The following is a 19,596-nucleotide window of genomic DNA, read 5'->3' on the forward strand; positions in this document are numbered from 1 at the left end:
ACCCTAACCCTAACCCTAACCCTAACCCTAACCCTAACCCTAACCCTAACCCTAACCCTAACCCTAACCCTAACCCTAACCCTAACCCTAACCCTGCATTGGCACACCAGACTGGCACTCAAAGCTTGATCTACGCAGTGGTGACTTGTCCTGCTTCAGGCAGGGGCTTGTTGCTCCCTCTTGCATGGCTGCAGAGGCGTGCACACAGACAATGAGGCAGCAGCTGCGCCTGCCAAACCCGGCTGGTGTTCCCACGCTCTGCGGCGACATCCGCTTGCGGAGCACCGCCGAGAAGGAGGCTTGGCACAGCCTCCTCTGCGGGGTCGGCATTCTCGCACGCGCCGCCGCCCTTTCAACCACCATATCCTCATCCACTATGCCGCCCGACCCCGGTCCTGTTGCTTCCTCACACAGGCAGGCCAGCTGGCTGCGCCGCCTCTGCTCGCCGGCGGCGTATGCGCACAGCGCCGAGCCGGACGCTGCGATTGCGGACCCGCCCGCGCCGCATGGCCAGCACGCCGCACCGGCCTCGCCCGCTGCCCCCGCCTCGCCTGCACCGACGTCGCCGCCGCGCGCTGGCTGGCTGGCCTCGGCGCGCGCACGCTTCTCGCGGACCGGGAGTGAGCCGGCGGTGACCCGCAGCGACACGCTCGACAGCACCGCATCCTCGTCCCGCTTGGCTGCGCCGCCGCCCGTGCCGCTCACGCGCCGCCTGTCGGAGACGCCCGGACGCCTGGCGGCCAAGGTCGAGGGCGCCGTGCACCGCTTCGAGCATCGCCGCCGCGCCAGCGAGACGTGGAAGGCAATGCGCGTCGGCAAGCACGAGGAGGCGCATGCTGCCAGCGCCCACAGCGACGCCGGGCTCGCGGCCTCGGAAACAGCCCTGCCCGTCGTCGCAGAGAGTACGAGTCGCGAGGCTGAGCCGCGTGCGGTGTCCGAGCAGCAAGTGGAGCACGCCGCAGGACCGCATGTCCAAGCGCCCGAGCAGTCGGCGAGCACGGCTTCATCGGGCGACGCATCGACGGCCGTGCTCCCTGAGACCACGCTGCAGGCATCGCCCGAGACGCTGGCCACTGTTCCGCCCGCGACGCCCATGCCCATCGAAGGCGCCCAGCTGCCGCCGCCGCAGGTCTCGGCAGAGCTCGCCCTCTCCTCTTCCCCACCAGTGCCCGCTCCTTCGCCGATCCCGGGCGTGCCGCCGGAGCTGGCGCGCGGCGAGCCGATGCTCAAGGTTACGCAGAAGAAAGTCATGCAGCGCTCCTTCCGCCTCGACACGGAGCGCGGGCAGATCCTGTGGGACAGCAAGAAGAACAACAAGGGTGAGTCGCCGCAGAGCGACACCGAGGGGTGCCGCCGTGACTCCCATCGACCGTCGCTGACGATCACCCAGTGAACCTCGAGGCGATCCGCGAGGTGCGCGTCGGCGCGTCGGCGGCGTCGTACCGCACGGCGCTGTCCATCTCGTCGGCGCACGCGCCGCGCTGGCTGAGCATCATCTACCAGTCGTCGGGCGTGTACAAGGCGCTGCACCTGATTGCGCTCTCGGACGCCTCGCTCGCGCGCTGGCGTGACACACTGGGGGCACTCCACTCGCTGCGTGCGGCGCTGCTCGGCGGCGCCAGTGGTGCCGAGGGCCTCGACGAGCGGCAGCAGCTCTGGCTGCGCCAGCACTGGCGCGTCGGTGACACGAATGCCGACTCGCGCTTGGCCTTCGACGAGGTGGTCCGGCTCTGTCGCCGCATCGGCATCGAGAGCAGCCGCAAGATGCTGCGCGCGGCATTCGCAGAGGCAGACGCGCAAGCGCGCGGCTGGCTAGACTTCGAGGCTTTCCAGCGCTTCGTCGGCGTGCTCAAGCGGAGAGAGGACATCGAGAGCATCTGGATGGAGTGGGCCGACGTCGAGCTCGACGAGCAGAGTGGCACTGGAGATGCCGTCGGAACAGGCGCGGCTGGAGACGCCGTCGCACCAGGCGCAGCCGGCGACAAGCAGCCGGACCTGGGCGACATTGGTGCCTCGCCGTCTGCTGCAGCAGAATTTCAAGCCAACACGTCGCCTACGCCAAGGGCAGACGCACACCGCCGTGCGGCGACGCGCGCCATGTCGCGCGCGCGCTTCTGCGCCTTTCTGCGCGACGAGCAGCGCCTCATGGACACGCTCCCGCCGCAGCTCGAGGCCCTCTTCGAGCGATACGCCGAGCACGACGAGAACGAGCCGCGGCTGCGTCTCGACGGCTTCGCGGCCTTTCTGCTGTCCGCCGACAATGCCGTCGTCGCTGCTGACGCCCGCCCGTCTGGAAGCGGCGCGGTTGCAGCTGCTGCCGCCGTCGCTGTCTCCCCACGCGATGCGGCTGTTCTGCGATCTCGCGCCGCAGCGCAGACGACCGAGGCGCTGCTGCAAGTCGGCGCACGCGCGCCCGATGCGTTCCCATCCAAGACGCACCATGACATGACGCACCCGCTGTCCGACTACTACATCAGCTCGAGCCACAACACCTACCTCGTCGGCGGCCAGTGGAAGGGCGACAGCACCGTCGAGGGCTACGTGCGCGCGCTGCAGGGCGGCGCCCGCTCCGTCGAGCGTGAGTACAGATGGAGAGACCATGCTGCGCATTACGCTTCACCACTGACACGCTTCTCAGTCGACTGCTGGGACGGGCCAAACGACACGCCGCACATCACCCATGGCCACACGCTCACAAGCAAGGTGCCGTTTGTCGACGTCATCACGGCCATCGGCCGCTACGCATTCGTCAGCTCGCCGTGCCCGCTGATCCTCTCGCTCGAGGTGCACAATGACGTGCCGCAGCAAGAGATAATGGCGTCGATCCTGCGCAGCGTGCTCGGCCCGATGCTGCTGAGCGAGCATCTCGTCGGCCGCGACGGCGCCGAGCTGCCCAGCCCCGAGGAGCTGCGCGGCAAGATCCTCATCAAGACCAAGAACCTCGCGCTCGTCGCCGAGTCGCCGCGGCCGGAGCAGCCCGTGACCGAGGCCGTCTGCATGTCGGAGGCGTCGACGGACACGACCGAGTCCGACGGCGACACGCTGCGCGACCTCGTGCGCAGCGTCACCAAGCGCGGCAGCAGCCACAGCGGCAGCGGCAGCCAGAAGCCGGCAGCCAAGGTGCTCATGGCACCGTCGCTCTCGGCGCTGCTCATCTACACCGTCGGCGTCAAGCACCGCGGCATCAACAAGAAGGAGACGTATGCGCCCGAGCACATGATCTCTCTCTCGGAGCGCAGCGCCTTTCGCTATGCCCGCACGGCCGCCGAGGACCTCATCAAGCACAATCTCACTCACCTCACGCGCGTCTATCCAAGCATGGCGAGCCTGGCGCGCCTGCATGCTAGCGCCAACTTCCTGCCGCACCATGTATGGGCCACGGGCAGCCAGCTGGTGGCACTCAACTGGCAGACGATGGGTGCGTACCGCCGTCGCAGTTGATCCGTCCTGCGCTGACCCTCGCGCAGACCTCGGCTTCGAGCTCAACCGCGCGATGTTCCAGCGCAATGGCCGCTGCGGATACGTGCTGAAGCCCGAAGCGCTGCGCATCCGCGAGGTGTACAAGAGCGCGCCCAAGCGGCTGCGCTTCGAGGTCCGCGTGACGGTCAGTCGGCGGCACAGAGCTGTGCGTATGCGCCTCGCTGACTCCCAGAAAGATCGTGTCGGCGCAGCAACTGCCGCGCTTCAAGGATGCGTCGCGCGACCGCGACAGCGAGGAGGGCGACGTGATTGACCCTTTTGTTGCATTGTCGCTCCTCGCACCCGAGGGCTGGGGCCGTCAGCCGAGCGTCAACGGAGACGCAGCTGTGCGGCCGTCAGATGCACTTGCTGCTGGTCGGCGCAGCAGCAGCAGCGGCACACTGCTGCCGCCTCCGCCTCCCGAGGGCCGCATCGGCAGCTACGGTTCGACGGCGACGCCCGCTGCGCCACCGGGCCGCACGCTGCGCAAGCAGGCCTCGTCCTCCTCGGCGTCCTCGAGCAGCAGCTCGACGCCCTGGCCGCGTGCTCGCACCGCCATTGTGCGGGCCAATGGCTTCAACCCGCAGTGGCGTGAGACACTCGCGCTCGCTGTCGACGTGCCTGCGGGCTCAGACGGCGCCAGCGAGGCGCTTCTCTCGCAGGCGCTCGCGGCCGTGCAGCGCGGCGGCGGCGCTGCGAGCGAGGCCGACCTGCCGCTCCGCGCGCTGGCGCGTGGTCTCCTCGACCTGGCCTTCCTCCGCTTCGAGGTCTGCGATGCCGAGCAGGGCGGCGAGCCGACGTGCCTGGCCGCCTGCGTCACCTCGCTCGGCGCCATGCAGCGTGGTGAGTCTGGCCGGGATGTATCGCACGCTGCGTCTGACCCTTGCGCCCCACAGGATACCGCCACCTGCCGCTGTACGACGCGCAGCTCACGCCCTACATGTTCTCGACGCTGTTTGTGCGCACCCACGTCGTCTTTCTCGGCCTCGCCGAGTGACCCTTCCTTCCCCATGCACCCGGTCCGCCTTCACACACACTTTTACCCATCGTCACCCCGCACATGCCCCTCGCTAATCGCATCGTTCCCGCCTCGAGTAGACGTGGCATTGCAGGAGGCTGCATTGGAGAAGAGCAACGAGCAGAAGAGAAGAGGCGGCGCTAGAGTATGGCACCGTCGACGCGGGCACGAACGGAAGGCGAGCAAAAGAAATGATCGAAAGGTGACAGCGTCGCGCCGGCGCAGAGAGTCCAGCGCCGCGGCTCAGAAGAAGAACACAGCCGCGCTCAGCGCACGGCAACCTCGCCGCGCTCGGCACCCTTGCCGCCGCGGCCCTTGCCGAAGCGCCCAAAGATGCTGTTGTTGCGCGCTACGCCTGCGCCGCTCGAGGGTGCTGCGCCGCCGGCCGAGGTGTAGTCCGACGCCTCCTCGCCGTTGGCCTGCGGCGTGACGCCCGGCGAGTAGTTCTCGCGCGGCGCGGCGCGCGGCCGCAGCGTGCCGGAGCGGCCGAGCGAGTTGCCGACGCCCGACGACACGCCGCTGCCGCCGTTGCCGTAGCCGTCGGTGGTCAGAGGCGGCGACGAGGGCGAGTGGCGGTGACCCGGGCCGGCCGAGTAGCCGCGCCGCGCCGCCGGACGGTCGAGCGCCGCGAGCTCGACGTCGGCCGCATCGCCAGCAGGCACGTTAGGGTTCTCTGGATGGAGGGTCAGCCGCTGGACGCCGGCGCCTGTCACTGGACACTCACGCCGTGCCACCTTGATCCGCTTGATCAGACTCTTGCTGCGCTTGGGGCCCTCGCCGCTGCCGCCCGGTGCGCCCCAGTCGCGCTCCGGGAACGGGCTGACGCCGGGGATGTCGAGCTGCGCGTTGTCGTCGCCGTTGCCCTGGGCCGCCGCGCCGCCCGTGCGGCCCGTCATGACCGCCTCCATGTCGTACACGGAGCTGGCGCGGCTCGACGGCCCGCTGGGCGGGGCGAGGCCGCCCTTGCCGTTGCTGCGCGACGGCCGTGCGGCCGGTGCCGCAAAGTCCTGCCACGGCTCCGACGCCACGCCCCAGATCTCGGCATGCGGGTTGGCGGCGTCGCTGCGGCCGCTGCGCCCCTCGTTGCCCCACTCCTGCCGGCTGGAGCGGAAGTTGCGCTCCGCCTCGACGTCGCGGTCGATGATGCTGTGCGACTCGCTGGCGGCGTCGTCGTCACGCGCGCCGCCGGCGCCAGAGCTGAGCGTCGGCACGCCCACGACGTCGTCGCCGATGGAGAGGCCGCTGCTCTGGCTCATCTTGCGCAAGGTGCCCTGCGCCAGCTCGCTGAGGTTGCCGCTCTTGCCGCTGGCGCCCGGCCGCGACGAGGCCGCGGCGCCGCCGCCGCGCACATACGGCTTGCCCGTCATCGGGTCGATGCTCGCGTCAAAAGCGCCGACGGGCGCGCGCCGCATGTTGCGGTTCGCGTGCGGGCTGCAGGCGTCGTACGGGCTGTCGTGGTGGAACACTGCAGAGCAGCGTGTCAGTAGACAAGCAAGCACAGCCGCACTCTTGGCTGCGCGCGACTCACTGCTGCTGCCGTGGATGCCGCTCATGTCAAGCTTGTCGATGACGTCCATGCGGCTGCTCTTGCTTTCGTGGCGGCTCATCTCGCCGCGCATGCGCCGCTCCTTCTCCTTGCGCTTGATCTCCTTCTCCTCGCTCGTCTGGCGCCGGAATGCAGCAGCAAAGCGCGCGCCCATGCTGCGCGGCGGCATGGCGCCGCCGCTGAGCGGGTCGTACGAGTCCTTGGTGGGCACGGCGGGCGGCGCAGCGCCAGGCGCCATGGGTGTGGCGCCGGCGTACGCAGCTGAGCTTCCGTCGGCGGCACCGCCAGCGCCGGGCGAGCGCGGTGCGCCACTCGGCGCCACGGTCACGACATCAGAGAGTGCGGCAAGCACTGCGGCGTGCTGGTTCGGCTGTGCGGCTGGAGAAGAGCGCAATGCGCAGCGTCAGCAGAGTCCCAGGGGCAGTAGGCGCAGCGGGACCTGTGCGGGCACAGAACACAGTCGCTCATGCCTGGCCGCCCAGGCGAGCACCAGGATCGTAGCTGCGCAACGCAAGCAGCGGCCGTGTCGCGCACGTTCCGGCTGGCAGCGCTCCCGCTCGCACTGAGACTACAACCAGAGCCCTGCCCGCAGTTGCAGGTTGCGGCTAAGCAGCAGGCGGCATGCTCTAGACTCTACCATGCCGAGCCACACCAGGTGGACCGCCTACGCTCCGGCGACATGTGCGGCGCGCTGCGAGAGCGGCTGCGAGAGGCACAGCGGGTGCGATGCTCACCCATGCTGTGCAAGAGCGCTGCGCGAGGGGCAGGCGCAAGAGAACAAGCAGCGTAGGTCGGGCGTGTATGCGCGCGTGTGAAGCGATGTGCGATGCGAGCGCAGCTGCGTGCTGGACGAGGTGTCGCTGCGTGGGGTGAGAGTGAGGTATGAGGTGCGAGAGGCAGGATCAGGGGGCCCAGCACCACGAAAGGGACCTGAGCCGCGGCCCCAGCGCCAGATTCGGCTCAGGAGCTGTGCACCCGCATGCGCTGTGCGCCGTCCGCCTGCCGTCTGCCTGCGCCGCACGCGAGCGACTGACAGATGCAGCAGACGGCAGCAGCAGGCGCAGCGGGCAGGCCGCGCCGCGGCGATCTGGCGCATGCGGCACACTCGTCCGCCGCCGCGGCCTGCCAGCCAAGCCTTGCAGCGCTGCCCGCCTGCGTGCTGCGCCCAGCGGCCGCACTCTGCAGCACAGGCGCAGCGCCTGCCGGCGATGTTGGAGGGCGCGAAAGCAACACGCCGCACGCCGCACACTGGCCAGGTGCTCGCGCCTGCCCGCCCACGCACCAGAAGCGCTGCCGTGCCTTCTCCTCCCTCCTCCTCCGCTGCCCCCGCCGCGCCGCACCGCTGCCCCTGCGCCGGGCTGTGCTGCTCTCGCTTGGCATGCTGCCGCGCTCTGGCTGCGGCGCTGCGAGGCGGCGCCCGTCACTGTCATGCCGTGCACGCTCGGCGCTCCCAACACTCGCCGCGAACATGGCCTGGCGCCGATGTGGCGACCTATGACTTCTTGAGAGACGGCAGCTCTCCTTTGCCGCTGGTCTGGAACAGGTCTCAGGGGCCGAGGGCGCATCTCGGAAGGCCCTCGGGGCGTGCCTGGCGCTGCAGGGACACATGGGCACGGCGGAGTGCTCGATAGACGCCGGCCGCGCACTCGTCAGGGGCGCGTGCGGCGCCCGCGTGGACTTGTCATTCGTGGCATTGTCGGATCTCTGTCTATGGTCGAGAAACAGTAACGTGAAGCGGAGCAGGGACCAGATTGAAGGGGGAGCAGGGCAGCACGAGCAGGGGCATAGAGAATGTCGCTCAGCCGCGCGTCGCCTTGGCGATGGCGTTGAGCGTGTGGGTGAGCGTCTGCAGGCCGCGCAGGTTGCCGGCGACGACGGTCTGCAGCGTCGAGACGTTCTGTGGGCGGGCGGGAGGTCAGCATGCCGTCCGCGCAGCCTGAGCCTTGCGCTACGCACAAAGTTGATGCCCTGCAGGAAGCAGCCCTCGATGGCGTCGATCTCGGTGATGATGTGCATGAGCATCTCGTCGGTGAGCTGCAGGCGCGCCGGTGCGACGGCCATGAGCGCGTAGTCCGTCCGGCCCTCGGCGTCACGGGCGACGGCACGCTCCACTGTGGGGATCGGGTCAGCTGCAGCTCTGGCACGCATCGCATCTGCTACGCACTGGTGAGACCACGGCGCATGCACACGTCGCACACCTGCTCCACCGTCAGGGTGCCGCCGGAAGCCAGCGCCGCGTACTCGCCCAGCGAGTGGCCGGCATACGGCGCGGCGGGGTCGACCATGCCGCGCGACTGCATGTCCTGGAACGCCGACATCTCGACGAGCACAATCGAGACCTGCGCAAACGACGTCATGAAGAGGAGCTGCGGCGGGAAGGGTCAGCCGGTGCACCACATCCTTCTTTCGTCTATGACACTCACGCCGTCTGGCGAGTTGAACGTGTACGACGTAGACTGCGTCGTGATCTCGGGGAAGAGCGGGCGCGTCGTGCCGTCGGGCGCCTCGAACGTCATGCTCATGAACTGGTTGCGGATGCGCGCGCCGGCGACGCCGCCAAAGTGGCACGTGTGCGACTTGGGGTTGTTGCGCACAATGTCGAGCACCGAGATGCCCATCGTCGTCTGCAGATGCCGCTCGGCACGCTCCCAGATGGCGCGCGCGACCGGCGACGACTCGTACAGGTCCATGCCCATGCCGACGGCCTGCGAGCCCTGGCCGGTGAACGTGTACACCGTCGGCGCCTGGTCGACGGTCGCCTCGCCGTCGAGCACCTTGTCGCCGCGCTGGTTCGTCGCCTCGACGCGGATGATCTTGCGGCCGTCGCGCATCGCCACGTGCCGCAGGCCGATCGTGAGCTCGTCGCCCGGCAGCACCATGCCCGTAAAGTTGGCGTCGAAGCTGCGGAAGCGGTCCGCGTGGCCCTCGGCGGCAATCTCCTCGACGATGCGGCGCACGGCCGCCGACGAGTGCATGCCGTGCGTGATCGTGCCCGGCAGGCCGGCGAGGTCGGAGAAGTACGGGTTGATGTGGATCGGGTTGTAGTCGCCCGAGGCGGCCGAGTACGGCGCGTTGGTCGCCGGCGCCGTCCAGGTGTGCGCCTCGGCGCCCGTGAGCAGCGAGTAGCCGCCACCCTCGAGCGGGATCGGGCCGAGCGTGCTGCCGCCGAGACGCTTGATGTACTCGACGACGGGGTTGCCGTAGCTCTTGCCCTCGGCGTCGTAGGCAATCTCGCCGACGCGCACGCGCTTGCCGTCGTTGGCGTCGCGCATGTACACGCCGCCCGACACGCCCACGGCGCTGAAGCTGCTGCTGTCGCCGGCGTAGCGCATCTCCGAGTCGACCTGCATCTCGAGCGGCACGCCCGGCGTCAGCGTGCCCGTGGCGCTGAACCACTCCTTGGCCAGCAGCACCGACACGTCCGACGCCGACTTGAGCTCGACGCGGTACGTCTCCGACGAGCGCGTGAACGTCGAGGCGTAGTCCTTGAACGAGCCGCGGAAGAAGAAGCTGCTCGTCACCTCGACGGCGGGCACCGGCTCGCCGTTCTCGTGCCGCAGCACGACGCCGCGCACGACGACGCTCTTGCCCGTCGGGCCAATCTTGACACTCGTGACCTCGGCGCGCGAGGAGCACACGTCGCCGGGCCGCAGCGGCGCCGCGACGCGCTTGAACGAGTTGGACAGGTGCACGAGGTCGAGCAACGAGCTGTCCGGCACCGACATGGCGGCGGCCATCAGGCTGCGCCAGCCGGCGCGGATGCTCCAGTCGAGCGGCGCCGAGGCGGCCGTGACGTACTCCTCGTTGGCGAGCGAGACGGCGCGCGAAAAGGCGCGGATGTCCTCGGCCTCGACCTCCTTGGGCGGCGAGGTGAAGACGGTCGTGTCCTTGGGCACGGCGTCGAGGCTCCACACGCCGCGGTAGAAGTCGGCGATGCGCTCGTTGCGGCCGGACATGACCTCGTGGATCGGCGCAAACGGCTGCGAGGGCACGTAGCGGAACTGCAGCGGCAGCGGCACGGCGCGGTCCTCGACGTCCTCGAAGAGCGTGACGTTGATGAGCTCGTCGGCGCGCGAGATCTCGACGGCCTTGAACTCGGGCTTGTGCGGGCCGTACGAGCGTGCCGAGCCGCGCACGACGAGGCCGAGCGGCGCGCCGTTGGAGTCGTAGCTGACCTCGACGACCTGGCCGCGGCGCGGCGAGAGGATGCGCGCGATCGGGTTGTCGGCGTACGAGCTGCCCTGCACGACGCTGACGCTGCGCAGGAGAGCCCGCATCCAGGTCTCGCCGTGGCCGGCAAGCACCTCGAGCCACTCGTCGGCGGGCGGCAGCACGGAGCCGAGGCTGTACGTGGCCTTGGCGGCGTCGCCCTGCTTGCTGATGCCGCAGCGCGCCAGCAGGCCGGCCTCGTCGACGTCGGGCGCCTGCGGGCCGAGGTAGTCGGCGTAGGGCACCTTGCTCTCGTCGCCGCCGTAGTACTGCTGCAGCACGTGCTGGATGAGGCCCTTCTGCACGCCGTCGAGCATGTCCTTGATCGGCTGGTCGGAGCGCTTGGCGTGCTGCGCGGCGACGGGGCCGTGCAGGATGAACACACGCTGCGCGTCCTGGCCGGGCACGGCGTCGAGGTCCTCGCTCTGCCACAGCGAGTCCTTCTTGAAGTACGTCTGGAAGCTACCGTCGAGCGCGGGGATGAACGGCGGCGGCTTGGCGCCGCGGCGCGTGACGAGCGCCAGCAGGAAGGCGACGTCCTCGCCGCCCAGCAGGCCGAGGCGCGCCGGGTAGTGCTCGTCGAAGAAGCGCTGCACGAACGCGGCCGGCTCCTTGTCGAGCACGGCGAACGACTGCAGCACCGAAGGGCCGTCGCGCGTGGCGGCGCGCTCCTCGCAGCGGCGCAGGAACTCGCCGACCGTCTGGCGGTACGACGGGTCGATCCAGCGGCCCTGGTGCGCCACAAAGCACAGCTCGACGAGGCGCAGCGCGACCTCGCGGTACGTCATCTCGCTGAGGTCGTCGAGCGGCTGGCCGTCGCGCGCGGGGAACCATACCTTGGCAAAGTCGGCGTTGAGCGCCTTGACAATGACCTTCTTGTTCTTGGCCAGGTACTCGTCGCGCTTGGCGGACGTCTTGAGGCTGAAGAGCTCGTCGTCGAGCTTGCGCCACAGGCGCGTGCCGCGGTTCTCGATGACGTGGATGCGCTCGCCAAGCTCGCTGATGACGCTGATGATGCCCGACTTGTTGCCCTTGGCGGCGTGCGTCTGCTCCCAGTTTGAGTCGTCGCAGCCCGGCGCGGCAACCATGAGCTCGCGCACCGCCGCCGACGTGTGGCTGTCGCTCGCCAGCATCGCCCACGAGCCGTACACGACACCGTCGACGGGCGCCGGCGGAAGGCCGTGCTTGGCGCTCCACGAGCCGTCGAGGTACGGCGCAAAGTCGGCACCCGACGCCTCGCCGAAGCCGCCGCCGACCATGAGCGCGATGTTGCGCTGCTGGCGGATGCGCGAGTACAGCGCGGCGAGCGGCGCGTCCTCGTCCTCGGACGAGTGGTGGCCACCGGCGCGGCCGCCCGTCCAGCAGAGGATGATGCCGAAGCTCGGGTTCTGCGCGGCAATGGCGCACACCTGCTTGATGCCCGAGGCGGATCCGGGCTTGAGCGTCATGTGGCGCAGGCCGGCCGTCTTGAGGCCATCGATGATCTCCTTGGCCTTCTCGGGCGAGGGGATGCCTGCTGCGCACGTGAAGCCCTGCAGCGGGTAGCCCTCGCGGCGCATGGCGAGCCACTCGGGGAACTGCACGGTGAACTGGCGCTGGTTGATGTAGAGCGAGTTGAGCGTGAAGCCGACGCCCGGCTGCACGAGCGACTGCAGCGTGTCGATCTTGCGGCGCAGGTCCGAGGCGCTGTAGTGGCCGCCGCCGGCGAGCTCGATGTGGTAGCCGGCGTTGGCCGTGGCGGCGTTGAAGCCGGCCTGCACCGTCGAGGGCGTCATGCCGGCGACGGTGATCGGCGGGCGGCCGAGAATGCGTGCGAGCGGCGTGTCGAGCTGCAGGCCGTTGGCGGTGCGCGCGAGCTTCGGCGCAAAGGCGTCCCACGACTGCTCGCGCTGCACGGAGGCGACGTCGTACAGCTCGGCCGAGTAGCGGTGGCGACCCGAGACGGTGACGACGCGCACGCCGCGGCCCTCGAGGTTGCGCAGCGTGAGGCCGCCGATGCCCGAGAGGCCGCCGGTGCCAAAGTCGACGCAGTGCGTCGTGCTGGCGGGCACGTTGCACGCCTTGAGCCAGTGGATGTGCTGCGTGAAGATCTGGTCGCACGCCGAGCGCACGATGCTGGCGCTGTCGTACGTGGCGAGGTTCGAGCCGTCGTACGTGTTGTGCACGGCGGTGCGCAGCTCGCCGGCGCTCCAGAGCTCGTCGCGCTGCAGGTCGAGCTCGACGACCTTGTCGGCGGCGCCCTCGAGGTGGCGCGAGTGGTACGGCACGCCGACGGGCAGGAAGCGCATGTTGAAGACGGCCTTGCGCTTCGAGTACACGAGCTTCGACTGGTCCGCGTCGGGGTCGGCACGCTTGGCGCGCAGGTGGCCGACGAGGCCGAAGAGCGAGCGCGGCGGGCCCGTGACGACGAAGCTCGTCGGGCCGTTGAAAAGCGAAATGTCGATCTTGTGCGCCGCCTCGTTGTGCTTGTTGACCGCGGCGACGGCGGCGTCGAGGGCCTTTTGCGTCAGGCCCTGCACGGACAGCATGGGCGTCGGCTCGCCCTCGCCGCCGGCGACGGCGTCGGCGACGAGCGCGGCATCGAGCGAGAGGCGCGGGAAGCCCTCCTGGCCGCGCTTGCCGATGTGGAAGAGCAGGCGCAGGCCCTTGATGACGTTGAGCGCAAAGCTCTCCTCGCTCTCCGACGCCGCCAGCACGATGGCCGAGACGACGCCCTGCGAGTGGCCCGTGGCGCCCTTGACGCGCGCGCGGAACTCGCCGGGCGAGAGGCCGCTGGCGCGGCAGGCGACGAGGTACTGCGTGAGCTGCGTGAGGCCGATGAGCGGCAGGCTCAGCGGAATGCTGGCGAAGTACGCGACCGGCGGCCGTGGCACGCGGCCCGACAGCCAGCCAAAGACGTCGGCGCCGTGCGTGTAGTAGCTGCCGAAGCCGGCGAGCGTCGCCTCCTCGACGAGCGACTGCAGCACGGCGCTGGCGGCCTGCAGCGTCGGCGCGACGAGGGCGCGGTAGGTGTTGTACAGCTCCTGCAGCTCATCGAAGTAGACCTGCGCGAGGGAGCGTCAGCAAATGTGTTGGCGGCAGAAGCGCCAAAAGCGCAAAGGCGCCAAGCGCGGCGGCGGCTCGCGCTGTTCCCACGCCTTTTGTTGGGTCCCCAAATGCGCGCCGCGCCCCGCTCCACTTCTGCACGCAGACTCACCTCGTTGGTGCCCTGGCCGCCAAAGACGGCAAAGATCTCCGTCTCGCCCTGCTCGGCAAGCGCGAGCAGCTTGGGCGTCGGGAGCGCGGGCACGAGGCCGCCGGAGTGCTCGAGCACGACGAGCGCGTCGTAGTAGCTGCAGAGCACCTCGGTGCGCAGCGCGGCGTCGAGGCGTGCCGTGAGCGCGTGCACGTCGGTGTGTGCGGCGGCGAGGAACTGCTGGTTGAAGGCGGCCCAGGCGCACTGCAGGATGTTGCCCTCGTGCGACGGCGTGCCGGCCTTGGCGGCGGGGCTGGCGCTGCGCCCGCTGCTGCCGCTGCTGCTGCCGCTTCCGCTTGCTGCGGTGCTTGCGCTGCCGTTGAGCTTGCCTGCGAGGTAGCCGAGGAAGCGCGCGGCCAGCACGACGCGGCCCTGCACAGGAGAACAGTCAGCGCACTGCAGCTGTGGGCACCTGAGAATTTGCTCACCTCAAGCTGTGTCGCGGCGAGAGCGGCGTTGCGGCGCGCCTGGTTGGCGGCGCGCGTCTCCTCGTCGTCGTCGACGTCGTCCTCCTCGGCCGGCGGCGCAGGCGCGGCAGCCTCGGCGGCACCGTCCTTGCCAGCAGCTGCGAGGCCGCGGTGGAAGTCGTCGCGCACGACGATGGCAGTGATCCAGGCCTCGTACGGCGCGGTCGGCACCGGCACGCGCACCTGGCTCACGCGCGTGCTGAGCTGAATGGGGCGCAGCGCCGTCTCGGCGAGGTGGCCGCTGGCGAGGAGCGGCGAGGCGCGGATGTCGACGTAGTCGTCGTCCGACGGCGCACTGCCGGCGCTGAGGCCGGGTGCGCCGGGCACGGGCGGCAGCACGGCGTCGCGGCTGCTCGCCATGGCGCGCGAATGGGGTGGGGAACGGGACAGCGAGGCAGACAACGGTGACGCGGTGACAGGGACGGGAACCAAAAGAGGCAGGCGGGGTGGGTGAGGCGCAGGTGGTGAGGGCGCGGGTGCGGCGAGGGTGGGTTGCCGGGTCGGGAGGGATGGTGGTGGTGGTGTGGGACAGAGAGAGGATCGGGGTGCGGGCGAGGGCGAAGAAGGTGTGCGCTGGCGGTGGAGCAGCGGCGCAGGCGAGGCGCCCGGCGCAAGGCGCGCGAAGGCACGCCGAGAGAGCGCCGCACGCGCACGCCTCTGCCATACGCCCGCACCGCCGGCGGGACTGCCGGGCCCAGCACTCTCCTCGCCCGCACCCGCAAGCACACACCTCACCCCGAGTTCGGTTCGACGCCTGCCTTGCACGCCCGTGCGGCGCCTTCATCGCCTGCGCCGCTGCTGCGCCCGTGCGAGGCTTGTCTGGCCGACGCTTGCGGTGCTGCAGGCGTCCCGAGCCGAACCCTCGCGAGGCGCCATCGCCGCCGCAGCGGGCGGCAGCAACGACGTGGCAGCGGCAGGCGAGCACTAAGACTCTCTTCGCTTCACCTCTCGCCTCTCTCGTCTCGACGCCGCCTTGCGAAATCTGCCATCAAGAGAAGAGCGGCACGCCGCCAGCGGGGGCGGCACCCGAAGGAAGAGGCGGCACGCACTCCGCGCTGGGCCCTGCAGCGCGCAGCCCAACACCGCGCGCGTCGGGCGCAGGCACGCGGGCAGTGTGCGCGCGCCGTTGGGGCGCCGCACGCTGCGCCTCCACGCGGCGCCGGCCGCGGCAGCGCCGGCAGGGCGAGACGTCGTCCAGAGCGCAGCAAGCAGCACCAGTTCTCCAAGCAAGAGCCTCTCTCGAATGATGAAGAGCGGCGAGCTTGTCAACCACAAGGTACCACAGAAAAGGCGATAGCCGGGAGCGCGCTCGCGGCGTGTGAGCTTGACGTGCAGCTGGCGGCGCCGAGATGGCTTGACACGGTCGTTGCAAGCGCTGGCTTCCGCAGCGCCGACTCCCGTACCGGCTGCCTCCAGCCTGCTTTGCATCACCTGTACGGCTACGCTCAAGCCTTGCACGATCGATCTGGGCCTGCCCAGGTGACCGTGAGGTGGACAAGCATCGCATTTGAGGACGAAACGCGCCAAGCCCGTCGCCGTCATCCTCGCGGTGAAGGTCGGTCGCCTGTCAGCGCTCAGACGTCCGCCTGCACTCCATACTCCAGCGTTTGACTTCCCTCGGCCCTGCTGCTCGTCGTCGAGTTTGAGAGCGTTTGCTCGCCGTCGAGAGCGAGCTCGCCGTCGCCGGACATGGCCCGTGCACTCGCGGCCAAAGTTTCCGCGGCGGTGCCTGGGGCGCCGGACACTGCTGCCGTGCCCGCGGCCCCACTTGACCATTTTTTTGGCCAAGCCACAGGCCCGGGCGGCGTGCCGCTGGCCCAAGCGCAGGCACGCCGCGAGCGACCCGACCGGTCCGGACCGGAGCAGCCCAGCGCGGCGGCGCAGTGTTGGGGCGGGCAGGCACTGGCCGAGTGGAGCAGCGGCCGCGGCAGCGCCGGCTCTGGCGGCTGCAACGTCGGCGGCCCTTTGACAGTTCGCAAAGGCTGCGAGGGCGACAAGCGGCTGCTCGAGACGCTCGAATTCGTGCAGCGTCAGGGTGGCCTGCGAGCTGGAGAGGGCGAGCTGGCGGGCGACGGGCGCAGGCGGAGGCGTGGGAACGCGCTCCCAACACGCGGCCAGGCACCGCGCGAGTGTTGGGCGGCACTCTGCGACAAAGTGGTTTGCGAGCGACGAGGTCGAGGCCGAGCGAGGAGCGAGGAGAGGCGAGAGGAGGGCCGGTCGAGAGAGGCCGAGGAGGGAGCTCTCGCTGGCGCAGGCAGTCGCGACCGTGCGGTGGCTGTGACGCGCTCACAGACCCTCGCCATGCATGCACCCCGCCTGCCCTCCCACCACCACCGCGCCTTCCCCCAGCGCACCCACCCGCCCATCATGTCCATCCTCCAGTCCGCCGACCCGGCCGTGCTGCGCTCGAAGCTGAGCGAGATCATCGCCGGCGCCGACGCCGCCGCGCGCGAGGAGGCGTCGCGCGGGCGCATCGAGCTCAAGCGCGGCTACTGCACCATCCCGCTGCCCGGCATCGACGTGCCCTTCCACTCGCGCGTCCTCGGCGGCGGCGTGCCCGAGTTCCACGCCTTCCTCAGCAAGCGCATCGGCGACATCAACCCCGACATCCTCGTCGGCAAGTACATCCCCAACCTCGTCGCCAAGCCGTTCGAGGTGCGTGCGCGCGTGAAGTGCAGCAGAGCGTAGAGGGTGGGGCATGAAGTGCGGTGGGGCATGGAGCATCAGGAAGAGCAATGTGGCAGACCGTGGAGCGCCAGAGCGGTCACTGCGGCAGGACGCCTGGTGATACTGGGTGCTGCGCTAAGGGTGGGCCGTGCTGGCGCCTTGTTGCACCGGCTTGCCTCGCTCAACTCCTCACTCCTTCGCACGTCGCACCATCTGACACATCACTATGCAGCTCACCAAGTCCTATGCCGAGCTCATCTTCGCGACGACGGACTCGCCGCGCCTCGGCAAGATGCTGCAGAACTGGGAGGCCGACGGCTGGGGCACGCCCGAGAAGCGCCAGCGCCTCGCCAAGGAGCTGCTGCTGCTGCTGCTCAGCCACCAGTTCGCCAGTCCCGTGCGCTGGTGAGTCGATGTCGCGCGAATGTGCTGCGCGAAAGCTTGCTCACACGCTGCGCAGGATCGAGACGCAGGACGTCTTCTTCAACGCGCCGTACTCCTTCGAGCGCTTCATCGAGTTCGGCCCTTCGCCGACGCTCAAGGGCATGGCGCAGAAGACTGCCGCGCTGAGTGCGTCTGCCACGCTGCACCGCACAGGCCGTATACTGACCACTCCGCTGCAGAGTACGCCGCGCGTGACCAGGCCAAGGGCAAGCGCCGCGCCATGTTCTGCCACTCGGGCGACAAGGACAAGATCTACTACAACTTCGCCGACGCCGAGGCTGCCGCTGTCGAGACCACGCCTGCTGGCCCGTCGTCGGCCGCCGCTCCGGCGCCCGCTGCTGCGGCACCCGCGCCGGCTGCTGCCGCTCCGGCACCGGCCGCTGCTCCTTCGGGCGGCGCCGCGGCTGCCGACGTGCCCGACGAGCCGCTCAAGGCCGTCGACACGCTGCGCGTCATCCTCGCGCAGAAGCTCAAGAAGCCGCTGGCCGAGGTGCCGCTGAGCAAGGCCATCAAGGACCTCGTCGGTGGCAAGTCGACGCTGCAGAACGAGCTCATCGCCTCGCTCTCCGAGGAGTTTGCCAACCTGCCCGAGCGCGGCGAGGAGATGCCGCTCGAGGAGCTCGGCGCCACGCTCGCCGCCGGCTACAGCGGCGCACCCGGCAAGTACACGTCGGCGCTCGTCGCCCGCATGGTCGGCGGCAAGATGCCCGGCGGCTTCAACCTCGCCACCGCCAAGGCGCACCTCAACCGCACCTGGGGCCTCGGCCCCGGCCGCACCGACGCCGTGCTGCTCGTCGCGCTCACGCAGGAGCCGGCGAAGCGTCTCGGCGCCGAGGGCGACGCCAAGGCGTTCCTCGACACGGCCGCGCAGCAGTACGCGCAGAACGCCGGCATCACGCTCAGCTCCGGCGGCGGCGGTGGCGGCGGTGGCGGCGGCGGCGGCGGCTCGACGATCAGCGCCGAGGAGCTCGAGAAGCTGCAGGGCCGCCACGACGAGCACGCGCGCCGCCAGATCCAGATCCTCGAGCGCTACATCGGCGTCGACGGGCGCGCGGGCGCGCGCCTGGCCGAGAGCACCAAGGCCGAGCTGGCTGCGGCGCAGGGCCAGCTGGACGCCATCTCGCGCGAGCACGGCGAGACGTACATCAACATGATCATGCCGCGCTTCGACGCCCTCAAGGCGCGCCACTTTGCCTCGTACTGGAACTGGTCGCGCCAGGACGCGCAGCACCTGTGGTACGACATTCTCTCGGGCCGCCTCACGACCGTCGACCGCGAGATCACGCAGCGCTGCCTCACGATCCTCGCGCGCGCCGACGCGACGCTCATCGAGCTCATGGCGTACACGATTGCCAAGGTCGACCCGACGCAGGGCCCGACGTACGCGCTCGCCAAGGAGTTCGGCCAGATGCTGCTCGAGAACTGCCGCGAGGCGCTCTCGCACCCGCCGACGTACAAGGAGGTCTACGCGCCCACCGCGCCCCACACGCAGATCACGGCCAAGGGCGACATTGTGTACGAAGAGGTGAAGCGCGAGGGCGTGCGCAAGCTCGAGGCGTACGTCGCCGAGATGGCCGCCGGCACGCGCGTCGGCCCGCAGGTCAACGTCGAGGCGGCGCGCGAGCAGATGGCCAAGCTGTGGACGCTCATCCGCAACGAGTGAGTGGCGCGAGAGTGTGCCGCCACCGCAGCTGCTGACCCCCACCCACAGGCCCTCGTTCAGCAAGGTCGGCAAGAACACGATCAAGTCGATGTACACCGAGGTCGTGCGCTCGCTCGGCCCGACGCGCCAGCTCGGCGCCGGCCCGCGCTCCGGCCCGCGCCACCGCCGCCAGTCGTCGCAGGCCGGCCCGCGCCCCGTCGTGCTGCCCGAGCCGGCGGCGCTGCCCGAGAACCGCGAGCCGTTCCTCAACTTCAAGCGCAAGGTCGGCGGCGAGTGGCAGACGAGCACGCAGCTCACCGGCGTGTACATGACGCTGCTCGAGGACATGGCCAAGAACGGCGTGACCTTCCAGGGCCAGAACGCGCTGCTCACCGGCGTCGGCAAGGGCTCGATTGCGCTGGAGGTCGCAAAGGGCCTGCTCGCCGGCGGTGCGCGCGTCGTCATCACGACGTCGTCGTACTCGCGCGCCACGCTCGACTTCTACAAGACGATCTTCCAGAACGTCGGCGCGCGCGGCGCCACGCTCACCGTCGTGCCCTTCAACGGCGCGTCGAAGGAGGACGTGCAGAACCTCGTCACGTACATCTACGAGACGCTGCGCATGGACCTCGACATCCTCATTCCCTTTGCCGCCATCAGCGTCGTCGGCAAGCAGATCGACGACATCGACGACCGCGCCGAGGTGGCGTTCCGCGCGATGCTCACCAACGTCGTGCGCCTCCTCGGCGCCGTCAAGGCCGTCAAGGCGGCCAAGCACATCGTCAGCCGCCCGACGGTCGTGCTGCTGCCGCTGTCGCCCAACCACGGTGTCTTTGGAAAGTGAGTGCTGCGTTCCAGGTGTCGACAGGCCATGCGCTGACGCCTCGTTTCAGTGACGGTGAGCTACCC

The 19,596-nt window shown here is 69.8% G+C and overlaps 4 protein-coding genes across 4 annotated transcripts; 2 read left to right on the forward strand and 2 right to left on the reverse strand.

The window, feature by feature from the left end:
• The first annotated feature begins 540 nt into the window (after window positions 1-540).
• On the forward strand, window positions 541-4,554 carry FA09DRAFT_343319 (PLC-like phosphodiesterase). Its single transcript, XM_025744592.1, has 6 exons — window positions 541-1,319; window positions 1,391-2,578; window positions 2,639-3,418; window positions 3,468-3,604; window positions 3,657-4,302; window positions 4,356-4,554. The coding sequence occupies exons 1-6, from the start codon at window positions 806-808 to the stop codon at window positions 4,454-4,456; spliced, it is 3,366 nt and encodes a 1,121-aa protein (XP_025598061.1). The 5' UTR covers window positions 541-805; the 3' UTR covers window positions 4,457-4,554.
• On the reverse strand, window positions 4,475-6,885 carry FA09DRAFT_329949 (hypothetical protein). The gene is made up of 4 exons (XM_025742402.1): window positions 6,758-6,885; window positions 6,006-6,401; window positions 5,202-5,942; window positions 4,475-5,150 (listed from the first exon to the last, which is right to left on the reverse strand). The coding sequence occupies exons 1-4, from the start codon at window positions 6,759-6,761 to the stop codon at window positions 4,744-4,746; spliced, it is 1,548 nt and encodes a 515-aa protein (XP_025598062.1). The 5' UTR covers window positions 6,762-6,885; the 3' UTR covers window positions 4,475-4,743.
• Window positions 6,886-7,783: 898 nt separating this feature from the next.
• Window positions 7,784-14,486, reverse strand: FA09DRAFT_329951 (hypothetical protein). The gene is made up of 6 exons (XM_025742403.1): window positions 13,896-14,486; window positions 13,429-13,839; window positions 8,447-13,276; window positions 8,188-8,389; window positions 7,980-8,134; window positions 7,784-7,920 (listed from the first exon to the last, which is right to left on the reverse strand). Exons 1-6 carry the CDS (start codon window positions 14,292-14,294, stop codon window positions 7,822-7,824), a joined length of 6,096 nt encoding a protein of 2,031 aa, XP_025598063.1. The 5' UTR covers window positions 14,295-14,486; the 3' UTR covers window positions 7,784-7,821.
• Window positions 14,487-16,301: 1,815 nt separating this feature from the next.
• FA09DRAFT_338764 (hypothetical protein) lies at window positions 16,302-19,531 on the forward strand (the record flags this gene model as incomplete). Its single annotated transcript, XM_025744141.1, has 5 exons — window positions 16,302-16,589; window positions 16,834-17,006; window positions 17,062-17,171; window positions 17,225-18,704; window positions 18,757-19,531. The coding sequence occupies 5 exons, from the start codon at window positions 16,302-16,304 to the stop codon at window positions 19,529-19,531; spliced, it is 2,826 nt and encodes a 941-aa protein (XP_025598064.1).
• Between the last annotated feature and the right edge of the window lie 65 nt (window positions 19,532-19,596).

The sequence above is a fragment of the Tilletiopsis washingtonensis genome, assembly GCF_003144115.1.
Source record: "Tilletiopsis washingtonensis strain MCA 4186 unplaced genomic scaffold FA09scaffold_11, whole genome shotgun sequence".
Lineage (NCBI taxonomy): Eukaryota > Fungi > Basidiomycota > Exobasidiomycetes > Entylomatales > Tilletiopsis > Tilletiopsis washingtonensis.

Bases quoted from the DNA above. Each gene is read 5' to 3' on its own strand.
- FA09DRAFT_343319 (XM_025744592.1), top strand. From the start codon at position 806: ATGCGCGTCGGCAAGCACGAGGAGGCGCATGCTGCCAGCGCCCACAGC. The intron at 1,320-1,390 runs GTGAGTCGCCGC...ACGATCACCCAG, and splicing joins CAGCAAGAAGAACAACAAGG to TGAACCTCGAGGCGATCCGC. The intron at 4,303-4,355 runs GTGAGTCTGGCC...TGCGCCCCACAG, and splicing joins GCTCGGCGCCATGCAGCGTG to GATACCGCCACCTGCCGCTG.
- FA09DRAFT_329949 (XM_025742402.1), bottom strand. The intron at 5,943-6,005 runs GTGAGTCGCGCG...GCTGCTCTGCAG, and splicing joins CGGCATCCACGGCAGCAGCA to TGTTCCACCACGACAGCCCG. The intron at 5,151-5,201 runs GTGAGTGTCCAG...CCCTCCATCCAG, and splicing joins GCGGATCAAGGTGGCACGGC to AGAACCCTAACGTGCCTGCT.
- FA09DRAFT_329951 (XM_025742403.1), bottom strand. From the start codon at position 14,294: ATGGCGAGCAGCCGCGACGCCGTGCTGCCGCCCGTGCCCGGCGCACCC. The intron at 13,840-13,895 runs GTGAGCAAATTC...TCTCCTGTGCAG, and splicing joins TCGCCGCGACACAGCTTGAG to GGCCGCGTCGTGCTGGCCGC. The intron at 8,390-8,446 runs GTGAGTGTCATA...TTCCCGCCGCAG, and splicing joins CGTTCAACTCGCCAGACGGC to CTCCTCTTCATGACGTCGTT.